This window comes from Anoplopoma fimbria, chromosome 1, assembly GCF_027596085.1.
Source record: "Anoplopoma fimbria isolate UVic2021 breed Golden Eagle Sablefish chromosome 1, Afim_UVic_2022, whole genome shotgun sequence".
Lineage (NCBI taxonomy): Eukaryota > Metazoa > Chordata > Actinopteri > Perciformes > Anoplopomatidae > Anoplopoma > Anoplopoma fimbria.
Genome location: NC_072449.1, coordinates 20,574,205 through 20,588,211, shown reverse-complemented (window position 1 = coordinate 20,588,211; position 14,007 = coordinate 20,574,205). Strand labels below are relative to the sequence as shown.

At 40.8% G+C, this 14,007-nt stretch overlaps 1 protein-coding gene across 1 annotated transcript in view; it reads right to left on the bottom strand.

Annotated features, from left to right (window-relative positions):
- Positions 1-3,569: 3,569 nt before the first annotated feature.
- The window catches only part of ift80 (intraflagellar transport 80 homolog (Chlamydomonas)), a 35,116-nt gene continuing 24,678 nt past the window's right edge, over positions 3,570-14,007 (bottom strand). Inside the window, exons 7-18 of the mRNA XM_054597715.1 lie at positions 13,197-13,376; positions 11,675-11,793; positions 10,995-11,069; positions 10,248-10,411; positions 10,097-10,161; positions 8,714-8,849; positions 8,445-8,592; positions 7,288-7,459; positions 5,274-5,363; positions 4,923-5,095; positions 4,611-4,734; positions 3,570-4,314 (exon numbers count right to left, since the gene is read on the bottom strand). Coding sequence (XP_054453690.1) covers positions 4,204-4,314; positions 4,611-4,734; positions 4,923-5,095; positions 5,274-5,363; positions 7,288-7,459; positions 8,445-8,592; positions 8,714-8,849; positions 10,097-10,161; positions 10,248-10,411; positions 10,995-11,069; positions 11,675-11,793; positions 13,197-13,376 — 1,557 coding nt within the window. The 3' untranslated portion in view covers positions 3,570-4,203. The remainder of the gene's footprint in view (positions 4,315-4,610; positions 4,735-4,922; positions 5,096-5,273; positions 5,364-7,287; positions 7,460-8,444; positions 8,593-8,713; positions 8,850-10,096; positions 10,162-10,247; positions 10,412-10,994; positions 11,070-11,674; positions 11,794-13,196; positions 13,377-14,007) is intronic.

Here is a 14,007-nt window from a genome sequence, read left to right as displayed (position 1 = left end):
ATTATCTTGCAGAGATATAAACTGAAGTGCAATTATAATCCTGAATGTTAAGAATAAAGGAGGAGGCTGAGGAAAATGCACGTGTTTTCGTAAGATTATGGCGGATTACTCGCCTTTTGTATGCAAATGAGCGCTTGGGTTAAAGCAAAAGGAGATTATGAAGAAAGCGAAGGCGGCTGTAATTGACGCTCTTTGTTATATGGACAGCTAATTTGGCTCCGGTACAATCGCATTAAGTTTTACTTAAGCACCTGAATTTAAAGTGGCACCGTGAGACAGTTTTTCTTCTGTCAAATTCACGTCCTTTCTTAGTCTTGATGCTAAGTATTCTGCTGGACCTGAAAGACCTGCTTTTCTTTTATTTATTCCTTATTGCATTTGCATCCAAAAGGGAGAATATCTTCTTTTTTTTCTCAGTAACCTGAAATGTGGGCTGGAAGAGGGAGGGAAGGGATGAATATCAATTGTAATACTTTCTGCAGCACACATTTGTTTATATCAATCAGCTTTAGAGCCAGTTAATTCTATATCTTATCAGTATGAAAGCAGTCTTTTTCCAAACTGACTCAAAAACATATAGACATCAGTGGGGGGTTAACAGATGAGCATTTTATCAGTGACCTGAGCCATGTCTGATATAAAAGCTACTGCAAAAGCTGTAGCCACAGAAGAGAAATGCTATTTTTTTTTTTTTTTTAAATGCTGGGATCCTTGGAGCCTTGCAGCTCGGGGCTACGTGTATCAGTGACTCCCAGGTTCTGAATTCAGTAAAAGCAATGGCAGATATTACAGCTGGCATACTGATATGGCTTAAACTGCCAAGATACAAAGTAGTGTTGATGATAGCATATCAGACAACATCACAACTGGTGCCACAAGCAGAACGTACACTGTTAAGCTCAGACCACGCAAAGGAAAAGACAAGGGGACATCTAACAGGAAACAAGGGTGGGACAAAGGCAGTTATTTATTTGTTATGGCAGTGGTCTGAGAATACCTAGAGATCTACTTGTATGTTTACCTTAAGTGTGTAACTGCCCCCTGGTAATTAGCATTTCTTTTTAATGAGAAAATAAGTGTCTTTTTGGTGCTAGGAATGGAAAACCAAGCTGACCCCTCACACAACTCATTACACCAGGTTCAATTGGCCTGTTTACCTGGATTAATGTTTAAGGTGTATTTGTAGCTTTCCATTAAAACGCCTCATTATGTTATACTATTGAAAAAGCACATTTGTCAGTGTGACTTTACTTCGACATTAACTGGGTGCGTGGTAAACAGTCACGCTTGCCCTATCCCCTCTCCAGCACAGATTTGAAGCAATGTTAGCAATGTTAGCACGTCACTAGTAACAGGCGAAAAGAGAAGAAAAGTAAATTACAGACAATTTCGATATATCGAATAACCTGCCAATCATTATGACAGTCAAAAATGTCAATCATCGGTACCCAGAGCCCAAGATGACATTTTCAAATGCTCATAATGATATTGAGTTAACCACCATAGAAGGCTCACAAAACTTGCAAAAATCCACATTTAAGAGGCTGAAAGAAGTGAATAAAAAAAGAAATAAAGTGGCTTAAAAAGGATGAACATTGTGAATGACAAGAATCATTCAATTCTCAATTTTAATCAGTTAACAAAATATTTTCCCTTTGCAATTATGTACCTGTCCTGAATGAGAAAGTGTTAGTTTATAAACTGTCTAGTTTTATTTAGCTATAATGGTTCTCTACCTGTGCCCCACCAGGTGTAAAGCACCCATGGACCTTCACCTTATTAAATGAACTATCTGCCATCAGAAAGACCAATGAATACTGTTAGTACAGGCATTGTATCAAAGGACTGTTATTCAGTAAAACTTCAATTTGTGTCAAGTTTAGCTATTAAAGTATGGAAGATGTTGATGCCAAAGCATCTATATCCGCAAACTAAGACATTACAATTAGAGACCTTAAGATCCTCTAATGCTCTGATGCTAAAAGTCTGAGTTTGATTGTGGTGGTTTGTGTAATCCAATACTGCCAGACCATGATGGCAGAGCCAACAGTGAACACTGATGGCTTTCCTTTCCAGAGGGATATTTGTGGGTGGCTAGAGGTTGTTCTTAAAAGCATTGAATGCATGCTAAAAAATCCACTGATGGATAGATTAGGGTTCAGTGTGTGACCCTAAGATGCATGAAGCCCTTTATGAGTGCTACTCAAACCATAAGAGGTGTGAATGTTGTGCTCCACTTTGTCCTTCACAGTCCTTGCAGTTCATTGTGAACAAGCTCATATATCTAAGCTGTTACGGTGGGTTTGGGGGTGGAGGGCATAACCAGTCTCCTACAGTTCCCAGTATGAAAAATTAGTCAGATAAAGCACAGCGCGACATCCGCTGGCAGGGGAGACGACAGTGACACAGTGGGTTTTCTTTTTATGAAATCCACATTACAAATCCAAATATATACAATATGTGCACAAACATAAACAGAGACACAAGGACAAATACACTTCACACACACTCACAAGCGACATTAGAATGTGCGTCAATAATCCAGTTGTTTTATGGCTCACTGGACCAAAGAATGGATCAACTATAAAGGTCTAATCAATGAGCATTATCCTCCTCATAAATTCTTCATTATATCCGGGAAGTGTATTTTTAGGGGAGCTGCATTGTTTGGTCATCAATCTAATACGAGAACTTGCAAGTCATTGAATACTAAGCTCTGTGGTTTGATAAAATTACAGTATTTAATCTAGTATTTTGTGCAGTTTAGTTTCAAACATATGAATACCCTTTAGTATCGTTTTTTTATACAGTATGCAATGTATAGTTAATGAGCGAGTATGAATACAACACATTATTCATTTCTGTTGTTCAGTGTGTGTGGCCTCTCTCAGTGGTAATGCATGTGAAACCCGACTCCTCGCTGATAAGTCTTTTCATAGATTAATGTTGTTGGTTTAGCCGACTATGTTTTTTCACACAGTGAGTATAGGCTTAGAAAGAAAGCGGATGGAGGGAGTAAAATAAGAGTGAAACAGTGAGTCAGAGAGAGACTTCAGCAAGAAGCTAAAAGTGGTGCTGAGAAAAGACATCAACCATTTTATCTGCCGTTTCATCTGTGGCCCTCAGTTTCAGGGATTGTGTCAATCAATCAGTACTGTTTCTGTCCACATCATCTTGATATGGTTGAGCAGTTGTATTTTTTTGGAGAGCCCTGAGACAGATCTTCTCCCTCATTCGTCCCACCTGGGCCACTCGACGAGATGGATAGGCTATAATGGTGCGCTGATGTACTGGCCCTCTGCCAGCCAGGGGGTGGAGCTGCATGGCAAGCGGTTGGTTTCACACCTCAGCAGAAAAGGAAATACAAGAATAACTCAAAGAGAAGCACATATTGAACTCTAAAATACACATGCACCCAAAAATACCACCGGTGCAAGTGCAAAGCTGAAAAAACATGTCAAAGCTACTCTATGATCTTTGTATCAAACCGGTGAAGCATCACCACATTAAATGAATACAAAAAATAGAGACGGTAAGGTAAAAGAGAAGATTCTGGGTGAATATATACAGTATTTTCATCAGTTTTATTAACTGACATTCATTTTAGTGTTTACAGAAGACAAATCTTGAATACATACACTGTAAAAATATATATATACATGTAAAACACACAGTCAAACATCACTGACAAAAGACAAAGCAATACATTTGTGCATAACTGAGCATGCCAAGTTCATTATGACAAATACAGAGAGATTATAATAAACTTAGAACATACACACTGAAATCCCTGTTAAGCCTATATGACAGAAAGGCCATAATGGTGTTGTTGCCCAAAAATAGTTATATTAATAGAAACTTTTTCTCAAGTCAAATAATCCACCCACAGTAACAGAATAACATGTACAATGTTGTGCAAATGTTTTACATTACATGGTATTTGCCACGAGATTGTAGTGTAAAAGTGTGAAAAAAACGTGTGTCATATTCTTCTTGGTCTACTTATCTTCACAACTCCAATTGTTCCCTTTAGTTTTTACTTGAAGTTAATGTACTTTCAACTAATGACGCCATTTTACCTTCAGTACAGACATTTTTATTACTTTGAGGCCGAGCCAAACCACTTGATATTCACCAAATGCCTAAAACACATGGGAATCAATTTCTGCAAAGCGGATGTTTTAGAGAAAGATCCCCTGAACATTAACGTCGGGTGGCCACGCTGCTTCTCACAGAGGTGTTTGCAGCTTTCTCCCTCTCTTTAGCCAACTCCATCTCTATCTTCGCCTGGATTTTCTCCCAGTCAACCTCAACCTGGAAGAGAGAAAGAAAGACGAGATGAGATTTAATTGATAAGATACTTTAGTTTGCATTGATCAGTATGGGATTGACAACAAGGAGCATCTAAATACGTTAAATAAAATTACTGAAGACGGGTATCGCATTGGACGCTTGTAAAGTGTAGCATGCTTTAATGCTTTTTTTAAGCAGAGCATAAAAAGTTGATAACCCTTGGGAAACAATTACAAGAAGACACCCACCGCTGCTCAAAGTTCTCCCAGTTTGATTGGCGCTTAATTCAATGAACATGCAGTGCTCTCCTAACTTACCCCTTCAGCGTACTGCAGGAACCTCTTATTTGTCTCCTTCCTTCCAAATTTCTGTAGGAACTTCCCTCTGTAGGCCAGTACAGTGTCCACATGGGTCTTGTGTTTAACTGCCAGCTCCAATGCCCTGGAAACAAGATGACAAGATGCAGATACACATCCATCGCGTATGGACAAACATGCTTCACTGGAGCTCTCACTCAAAGCTTATTCTGAGGCGAGGCTGAGTAAAAAGCATCCTCCAAAATACTTATACTGTCCCTCTCCTTCCTGCTGTAACCTTGTTCACACATTCACACTAACACTGTGTTGTACCTCTCCCAGTTGAAAAGGTCAATGCTGACTCGTATGGCTTGGTAGATGAGACCAGCTTGTAACAGGGTGGCCTCAGCCTCCTGGACCTGACCGCTGAACATCAGCATGTGGGCCAAAGACGACTCCTTAGATGGCTGCTCCTTTATGAAGTTGATGTACTGCACCCTAGGTAACTGAAAGAGGAGAGGGAGAGGATTGTGAATGGGATACCTTTTAATTGGTCACTTTGACTTGCATCTGTCAAAATCCTTGTTTCAGTTAATTCAATTGTTTGTGTGTGTACTTGTGTTGGAAGACCTGGCTAAACAAAAAGTGTGTTCAATTGAATTGGCAATTAACTAAAGCCCTTACCTCTCCAATGGCTGCATAGGCCATCTCCGCTGTGGTCAACTCCCTGTTTGCCATTGCCATACCAGCGAGACATGCCCACAAAGATTGGTCCTATACATGGGGAGAGCAGAGGCATTTTTAGACGTCAATATCTCACCAACTGACACAATGTCCTGGAGACGAGTTGTTGAATGCGTTTTCAAATTTCACATCTTTTATTTTACTATACCTATTTAACTACATATGGATATACCATTTACTTTTTTTGACTTTGTGCCTTATTGTACTTATCCCTGTTGTAATATCTTGCTTGTTGTAAAATGTAATGTCCTGTTAACACAGAAAGTGCACAGCTGCGTTTTTCAGTCATTCGTCTCACGCGCAGACAGAACACATACGCTTCTATTTGAATCGCTTGCATTTTACTAGCAAGTACACAGGTAACCTATACTCAATACTGTGTCTGAATGCATCCTATGTAGACACATACAGAGGACTGAAGCTGATGCTGCTGCTCACTTATCTTGTTGCTCAGGCTATAACTCCTGTGTAGACAAAGTATAAGAAGCACAGGTGAGTGACATTGTCAGCGAGAGTTTGAACTGGTTAGCTATTTATGCAGAACCTTAATTATCTGAACATATGCAACACTTTTTTAACCTTGTCCACAATGTTTTATTCAAAATGCAAAGTAATTTCCAGCTGGCAGTGATGACGAATATAACAAAGCATGATAAGGATGTCAGATTCAAAAATAGTTAGAGGTGTGTGTGTGTGTGTGTGTGTGTGTGTGTGTGTGTGTTTGTGTGTGTGTGTGTGCCCAGTGACAGGGTGTAATGGGGTTTTTATAGACCCCATTACATCCTGCTCATATCCTGGCAGGCCTCATTGTAGTCAGGCTCCAAGCCATTAAGAAAATGTATGACACACACAAAAACAAACCTAAACTTAGACGTCTGCTGTACACAACAAGTGTAAACAAATGTGTCACCGCTTTGTTCCGTGCAGCTGCGTTCATTAAAATGAAGCCTTAACCACCAGTTGGCCAACAGTTGAGCGAACTTCTCCCTGGAATCACCACTGTGTAATCCCCCCCTTTAATCAGTGTCCATCACTAAGACAAGAAGCTCTAATCGTAAAACAATCCTGGAAACAACAAATAACACTGTCAGCCACTGTCTGATGTCAGAAAACTTGATACGAAAGGTTGATGACTTATCACAAATCTTCCTTTGGTGTGCCTATATTGAAGTTCATTAGATTATAAATGCAATCTACTGTATGTTATGTATGCCTTTTTGTGTGTATCGCTCTAAACTATTTCATGTGTCAACTCCTATTGGGTCAAGGCTTACTGACAATGACTGTAATTCTGGGAAAAGCCGTGCTGCCACCAAACTCTTACCAGAAGTAGAGGGGGGAGGGGTCTAGGAAAAAGCTCTTAAAACCAGCGCCTCTCTCTCTCCGTTCCTTTTGTCCCACCCTCTTCTTGCTACTAGCTGTCCATTTCTCCAGGGTTGTGGTTATTGCATCATCGCCCAAGTGAAGAAACAAACAACACTGCATTCAGCATGTGTGTGTGTGTGTGTGTGTATGCACGTGAAGAGCTTTCACATGCCTATAGTGGAGTTTGTATTTATGAGTGAGGTCTTTGGGGGCTAAATCCGGTAAATGGTGTCACCAGGCTAATTGAAGGCTAATTAAAGCCTGCTGGTCTGGTCCCATAAACCTGTCTACTACCTTGTCATTTCAGACCCTGTCTCACTCTGTTTCATACATACATGCAAGCGATTGACACACACGACACAGGAACCTGGACATAAACCTTGTATATAAATACAAATGCAAAATGCAAGAAGTTTAGTCAATGCTAAGAAGTAATCGACACTGCGATATAGCTAACATATAAAACAATATTTCAAAAAGGGAAAAACAAACATAAAGTACTGATGTAATAATGATGTCACAGCAGTTTGACAAGGTCCTCACTTGCACACTTGCACACATGGTGCTGGATGCTGGTTTTCTATCTTACCTTGGCGAAGCGGCAGAGGCGCAGTGCATCTTCCCAGCGTGCAGTGGTGCTGTATTCGTGCAGGAGGGCTGGGTAGGGAGGAACACTGCTGTACACCAGTGAACCGTCCCCTTGGCGTAACGTCACCTTGGTGCCGACATAGTTCACAATGTGGGGTGCACGGCTGAACTCACTTTGAAGGGGACAAATACGTTCACACACACACACACACACAGAGACACACACACATCAGAGTTAGAACAAATACAAGAAACCACATCCTCAAAGTTTTGCTGTCACAGAAAACCCAGCAAAGAACTCAGTGTTCCCCTGTATGCAAGAATTATTTGTGGGCCTGAGAAACCATGTTGGAAAATAGACTGTTCAATAACATATCTAGGGTAATGCAATATGATATAATCAAGTTAACTTGTTAACATGTAGAAGACGATGGATTGTGCTAATCAAGAATGCAACTAACAACTTATTGACCATGCAGTTCGTTCCAGTTTGCATATGTGTGCATGTATGTGTCAGAATTTTTTATGCATAGAGAAATTTATGCCAGCCCACCTCATATATAATTTTGCTGAACATAATATAACATAGTGACAGTACTGCTTTTGTAACCTGCACTGTGCTGCTATTGGTCCAATCTGCTTTCAATCACAGTTATCAGATATTACCTAGACACTTTTGTAAAAGTGGAGCATTTGTATTTATTCATTAGCTCTTGCCACATGGTATCAGGTGTTCCCCATTTGCACATTGCATATAAACAAACTTTTAAAATGAAATCTGGCTGCTGGAGCACCAACACAGTAAAAAATAGAAAATACCAACTCAAACTGGAAGTGTAATAATTAACAACAGCCAGCCATAGACCACTGTGAGAGGCAGAGAAAAGCAAAACTAGTCGGTGATCGCCTGTATAGACAGTGTATAGCGTCTTTTGTGCTGAAGCTGATGTTGAGGCCTTTTGGGCAGGAAGCTTTGTACAATCTGACAGCTGCTGGCAAAAAAATAGTCCCTAAAGTGCTATGTGTTTTACCTCCAGAATGAGCTGGAAGGTACAAAAAAAGTTTCCTATTTTACATATTTTCCTCTCTGGTGAACAGTATCAGCCGTTTCTGAATAAATACCAGTATATAAGTGAGAGAAAATGACTGCACGTCTACCTGCCGTCCTTCATGTACAGTGTTTTTGGCAGCAGTTCCTTGTCAGTGAAGACAGCACTCGGGTAGTACCACACCGTGAACTGGGTGTCTTGGATTCCACACAGGATGTTAGCAGCATCATTCCATGCTATACTGTGGACCATGCTACCTACAGGACAGAGCACAAACACACAACAATCACGTTCATCCGATGTTAGCCACACTCGCGTGTTAAAACAAAGCGAGTCACTACACATCTGCTCAAGTGAGTTTCCTACTCCTTGTCTCACCAATTTTGCAGATTTTGGGTTCTCGCCCAAGATGACGCACTGATGTCAGGTAAAGGTCGCGGTTCTTGTCTATCAGGGCAATCTTCCTTTCAGTGGATGGGCCACACTGGTCCAGAGCTACAACGACCACCTCCAGCTACATATGAATAATGACACACAAGCACAAAGATAAGAGGGAACAGTTGAGTGAATGATGGACGGACCACAAAAGATCAGGAAAGTAAAAGGGAGAGAGCAGATATGAGAAAATAATCTGTATAAATAACTTCATTACTTTGTAAAGTCTTAAATTCACACAGGAGTATACAGTAATACATTTATCATGTGTTTTTTTCATTTAGACTATTTATCCTTAGAATTACTTGAAAACATGCTATATCGTGATTTATATTGTGTCAAAATATGAAATTACCTATATTGGGAAAGAAGATTTTGGCTACATTGGCCAGCCCTATGTGTGTGCTTTAGGCCACAGCCAGCTGGCCTGGTGCAGTGTCTTGGAGCTGTGGAGTACTGGCAGACAGAGCCATGTTGACAAACAGTAACTACTGCTACCTTGACTTCTTTTTCATTTTTCTTCTAATTCTTCACTTAGTTTTGCCTCTTTCCGGCTTAGTTCGACTCCAAAGCCCTTCCCCCCATATTCTTCCTGTGGCTTTATTGTTTCTGTACCTTCTAGATATTGGTAAGTACATTTTTTAGCACAGACACTGCTCTGAAAAGACTATTCCCCCTCATATTTAGGTCTATTTAGATTAAATGTTGCCTCTAGAATAATCAGGACAACATTTCCTTTGCCTCTACCTTAAGCTTAAATTCAAGCATGCAGGTAAACTATGAGCATTGTCACCTTTTGATTTTTTGAGATGCATCAATCTTATAGTTCAGGCTTGGTCTAGCTTGCTCAAATACCAGAGTAGCAAAAGTGTAAGGGAAACTGCTGGCCCTAATTGAACCACACAGCCTACTATACATTTCCTCAAAGTTGGGAACACAGATCCACAAATTTCAAGGAGGTCATATGGCCTGACACCACAGAGTCAACCACAAATATAAAATAAAACAGATTATTTCTGGTGCAAAACATTTTTCGGGGCTAGCTAACTGTATGTTGCAGTAGCTGTTTCTATTGTAAAAAAAAAGTATAAAGAAACCTGATGCTAACGTATCAGTTTTGTGACGCAGGTTAGAAGTCTTTAACATTACTCGCATTCTTCAAAAACGATCACTCCACAAACTGATTGATTGATTTGCTTCGTTGGTCTGGAATTTGATGTATGAACATATATTAAAAACCCATGTTTCACCCAACTATAACGGGGGAAGAGCACTTCCTTGTTACTGAAACACACAAGGTTAATTCAAGGGCAAAGGATTACCCACCTTGTGAGTCAATGGCTTGCCATCGCTAAGGGCTTTCCCGGTCAGGGCGTCGAAGAGAAGGATGACTGGTGAGAAGAAACGAAAAGGGAACATTGTAAAAGCACAGTCCATCCTATTAACATGATTACAGTGGTGACAGCGGTCCCCTTACCTTTTTCATCACTCTTGTCTCGGATGGCGATGGTGTCATTACTTAGCGAGACACCTTGGGCATTTAGGATGTCAGTTCTCATACCAGGGAACTTTGGGGAGGAAATCAATCTTCCCTCGTAGGAGAATGTATACAACCCTGCTCCGTCCACGAGCAGAAAATGTCTGGGTGGGGGGAGACAGGAGAATACAGTAGCGGAGAGTTAAATAAGTGCACTGTATATCTATGATATTATATGTTGCTGAGTGGGATGGCATGGAGAGGGAAGAAGGGGACCAAGTAAGGAGATATGTTAAATGTGAAAGAGTTAAAGAAAATACACTCTTAAACAGTTAATCAATTGACTCAAGCAGGTCATTTAGACATGTAATGCACAGTAACACAAAATTAACTTACTCAGCAAGACACATCAATTTCAAATGGGATTTCAGAATGGCCAGTAATCTATTTAGCTTTATGCTGAGTGTCAGCGACGCTGCACTTGAGTATTGCTCAAGAGCTACTCCATATTAATACAATTTCCCCCAGTGGTTTCACTCTCAGCCTTATTGTATGACAAGGCTGGCTAATCTAGAGCACAGACCCTGTGTGTATATGTGTGCGTAGGTGTGTGTGTGTTTGGCGCAGGCTTGGTTGGCTGCTTGATGAGTGATCAGTGTGGAGCAATGAAGCATTAGAGAAGCTGATAGACGATACATCAGCCTGTTCTCCCTCTTGTTGCACTGCTCCTGGAATAGAGAGACTCACTTCTCTGCTTGCAGGATGAGGCTCACTGTTCCCTCCTTCAGGTCAAAGATGAGAGGAGTATTCCAGTTCCTTGAGCTGGCACAAATAAAAAGCACAAAAGGACACAGTCAAGTCTGTGAAAACACAAACATCTAAGAGCAAAGTGCTGAGGTTAGGAGGAACAGAGGAACAGAGTTATGAAGGACAACTTAATAAAGGAAATGAAGGGAGAGGAGGTAAATCTACGGATAGATCATGAAGAGTGCAGTGATAAAAAAGGACTAACACAAACAATCACTACGGAAATACAGTAAAGAAGTTGGAGGTTATTGAAGTAAAAAGGACACTTTAACATACACAGAGTTCATAAGACAACATTAGCCCAGTACAAATCAGCATTTTAGTAAAATGTGGTTGTTTTTTTTTCCATACAGGCCTTCTTAGTTTTCCTATCTTTTTTTCTATTTTTTTGACAAAATGTATCTAATCTACACAGCATGTAATCTCAGTTCATTTCAGTTGGATTTGAGCACTATCTTTAGGATTTGTTCAATAGATGTACAAGATGAGCATGTGTTTCAAAAATGTAGTTGTGATGTAGTAAGACAATTATGAAATCAAAATAGGAAAATTTTCAGTCTTGTGTGAAAATAAAACCAGAGGACCACAGGAGACAAGCAAAGGAAGGGTGGGTCACTGACTTGTAGACATAGCACTGGAGGGAAGTGGCGACCACAAGGTGACCGTATGCCAGAGAGGTTTTGATGACTCGATCTCGAAACTCCAGTACGTCAACTGCATCGTTCATAACATTCCTGACCTGAGAAAGATGAAGGAAAGGACAGGGGGGGTAAGTTCACAAAAAAAAAAGATGAATAAATCTCTCAGGAATGACTGAACCAACATCAACTATATTCTACTGGACAAACACATTACATATACATGTTAACAACAAAGGGGCAACACTGGCTTCAGTAACACAGGTGTGAACACAGTCACGTACGCATTGCAGTGTATTTATTCTTAACATACACAGGAAACAGTCTACAGTATGTCCAAGTGTACGTAGGGCGACTGTGGTTGGATGAAGCAGTTTTTACTGTTTTAAGTGTGAGCTTTCAGTGGTTGGTACTCATTTTTTCACCTGCATGGATAAATACTTCCCTCCAGCTCTCTCTGTGAATGAATGAAAAGGCCTTTTCCAGCACCAGGTGAAAGGTGGGGTTATTTTTACAGCTTTACAAATCTTCCTCTTCTGCTCCCTCCAGCAAGCCAAATTTACATGAAACACAACCAGGAATAAAAAACATTTGACCGCAAGGTGGTAAATTTAGCTGGCTGATTCACAAACCACTGGCAGATGTGCACTTTTAAAGAGGACTGCGAGGAGGAGAAGGGGAGGAGGGAGACAGAAAAGCGCCTGCAAGGCTGGAAATAAATGGCTGATGACCCGACTTTGTTTGGTTTAAACAAACTACACTTGGTGAAGACGTCTATGGCAAATGAGTGCACATGCGTGTAGGCACACGTGTATGTGTGTGAACTTGTTTCTGTAGGTGTGCATGTGTGTCCCTGTCTGAAAATGTGTGTGTGTATATGTACATTTGGGTGTGTTAACCGCATGTAAACGCTACCTCGTGGTTAGCATGAGTTTAAACAGTAGAGAATGGTGGAACGAGAGAGGCAGCTAGACAGGCTGGTCATTGTCATTGCAAGGCTGCACACTGGCACACAGGGAGGGTCATACTTTAATATATGGCCACAACTAGTCAAGGCCAGGGACGCGTTTGCTTCTTTACATAGCATATTTTTACAGTCTGCCCATGGTATTGCAGAACTTCTACTTTCTCTTGTTATGCTGACATAACTGAGTTTGGCTCTGTTAATGTTTGAGAATCTATCATTTGTCTTCACAGACACACTAATTTTCAGTGATATTTGTTTGAAAACTCATGACGTGTAAAACCAAAACTCTTATGACAGACCAAGAATCAAGATGGACTTCTAGCATAATTCCTTTTCATATGCATATAACTGTGACATGTGTTTAGCTAAAAATGTCTTTCAGTCATTGCTCTGTATTAGATCAGTCTCCAACGCTTTTTTGTTTCATCATACAAACTAAAATTTAAGAAAGACACTGAGACACTAGAAAAAAAGACTAAATTGCCTTTCTTTAAGGTTGGAACATAAACGTAGATGTGTGTGTGGCTCTCCTACTACCTGCATGGTTCTCCTTTTGGTCAGAGTGATCACAAAGTTCTTCCACTCCCAATGCTGCTCCACCACGTGGGCAAAGATGACATGCCCGTTGCCACAGGCTCCGGCCAGCTGGGTGCCGTCTGCAGACCAGGCCAAGCTGAACACACTGCCTGTGTTGGGCTTCTCCAATGCATAGGACCACTGGAGGGAGGGGGCAAGGGGGAGAAAGCAACAAGAGAGAGAACAATATGATTAATGGGTACGGATAGTTATCTATGATCTTAAACAATTACCTGCGAGGCAGCTTAGGAACTAGAAACAATGACAAGTTTAGAGAAGAGAAGCGATGAGAGTCAGGAGTTGTGTATGAGTGAGTGCGTATGCACATAATGTAAACTCTGCTAGAAAGACAGGGGCCCAGTCAGTCAGTCATTGAGCTGTGATGAACTGTGAGACACTGAAGTAGCGCTCGGTCCTGCCAAGTCCAGCACTCGCGCTCGTAAACATACACTCTGCTATACTCATCTATTACATACACGGGGGGCAGGGGTGCAGGGAGGAAAAAAAAGGGGGTTTATATACGAGATCCCAAACTGAAGCCAAAAGCTGATTAACAAGACCTCTCCCTTCTTTTTATAAGCAAAGGCTTGAAAGAAGACTAACAGACACAAAGTAATTGAAAGAGGAGTTTTTCTCCATGTCCGCTGTGCTGCTTCAGACAGACTCTGCACTCTTCATAACTTTAAGTGATGGTGAAAGACACAACTAAGAAATATGCGTCCCTTAACGTTATCTTCGACAAAAAAACCTCTCTCTTCTTTTCCTGTTTCCC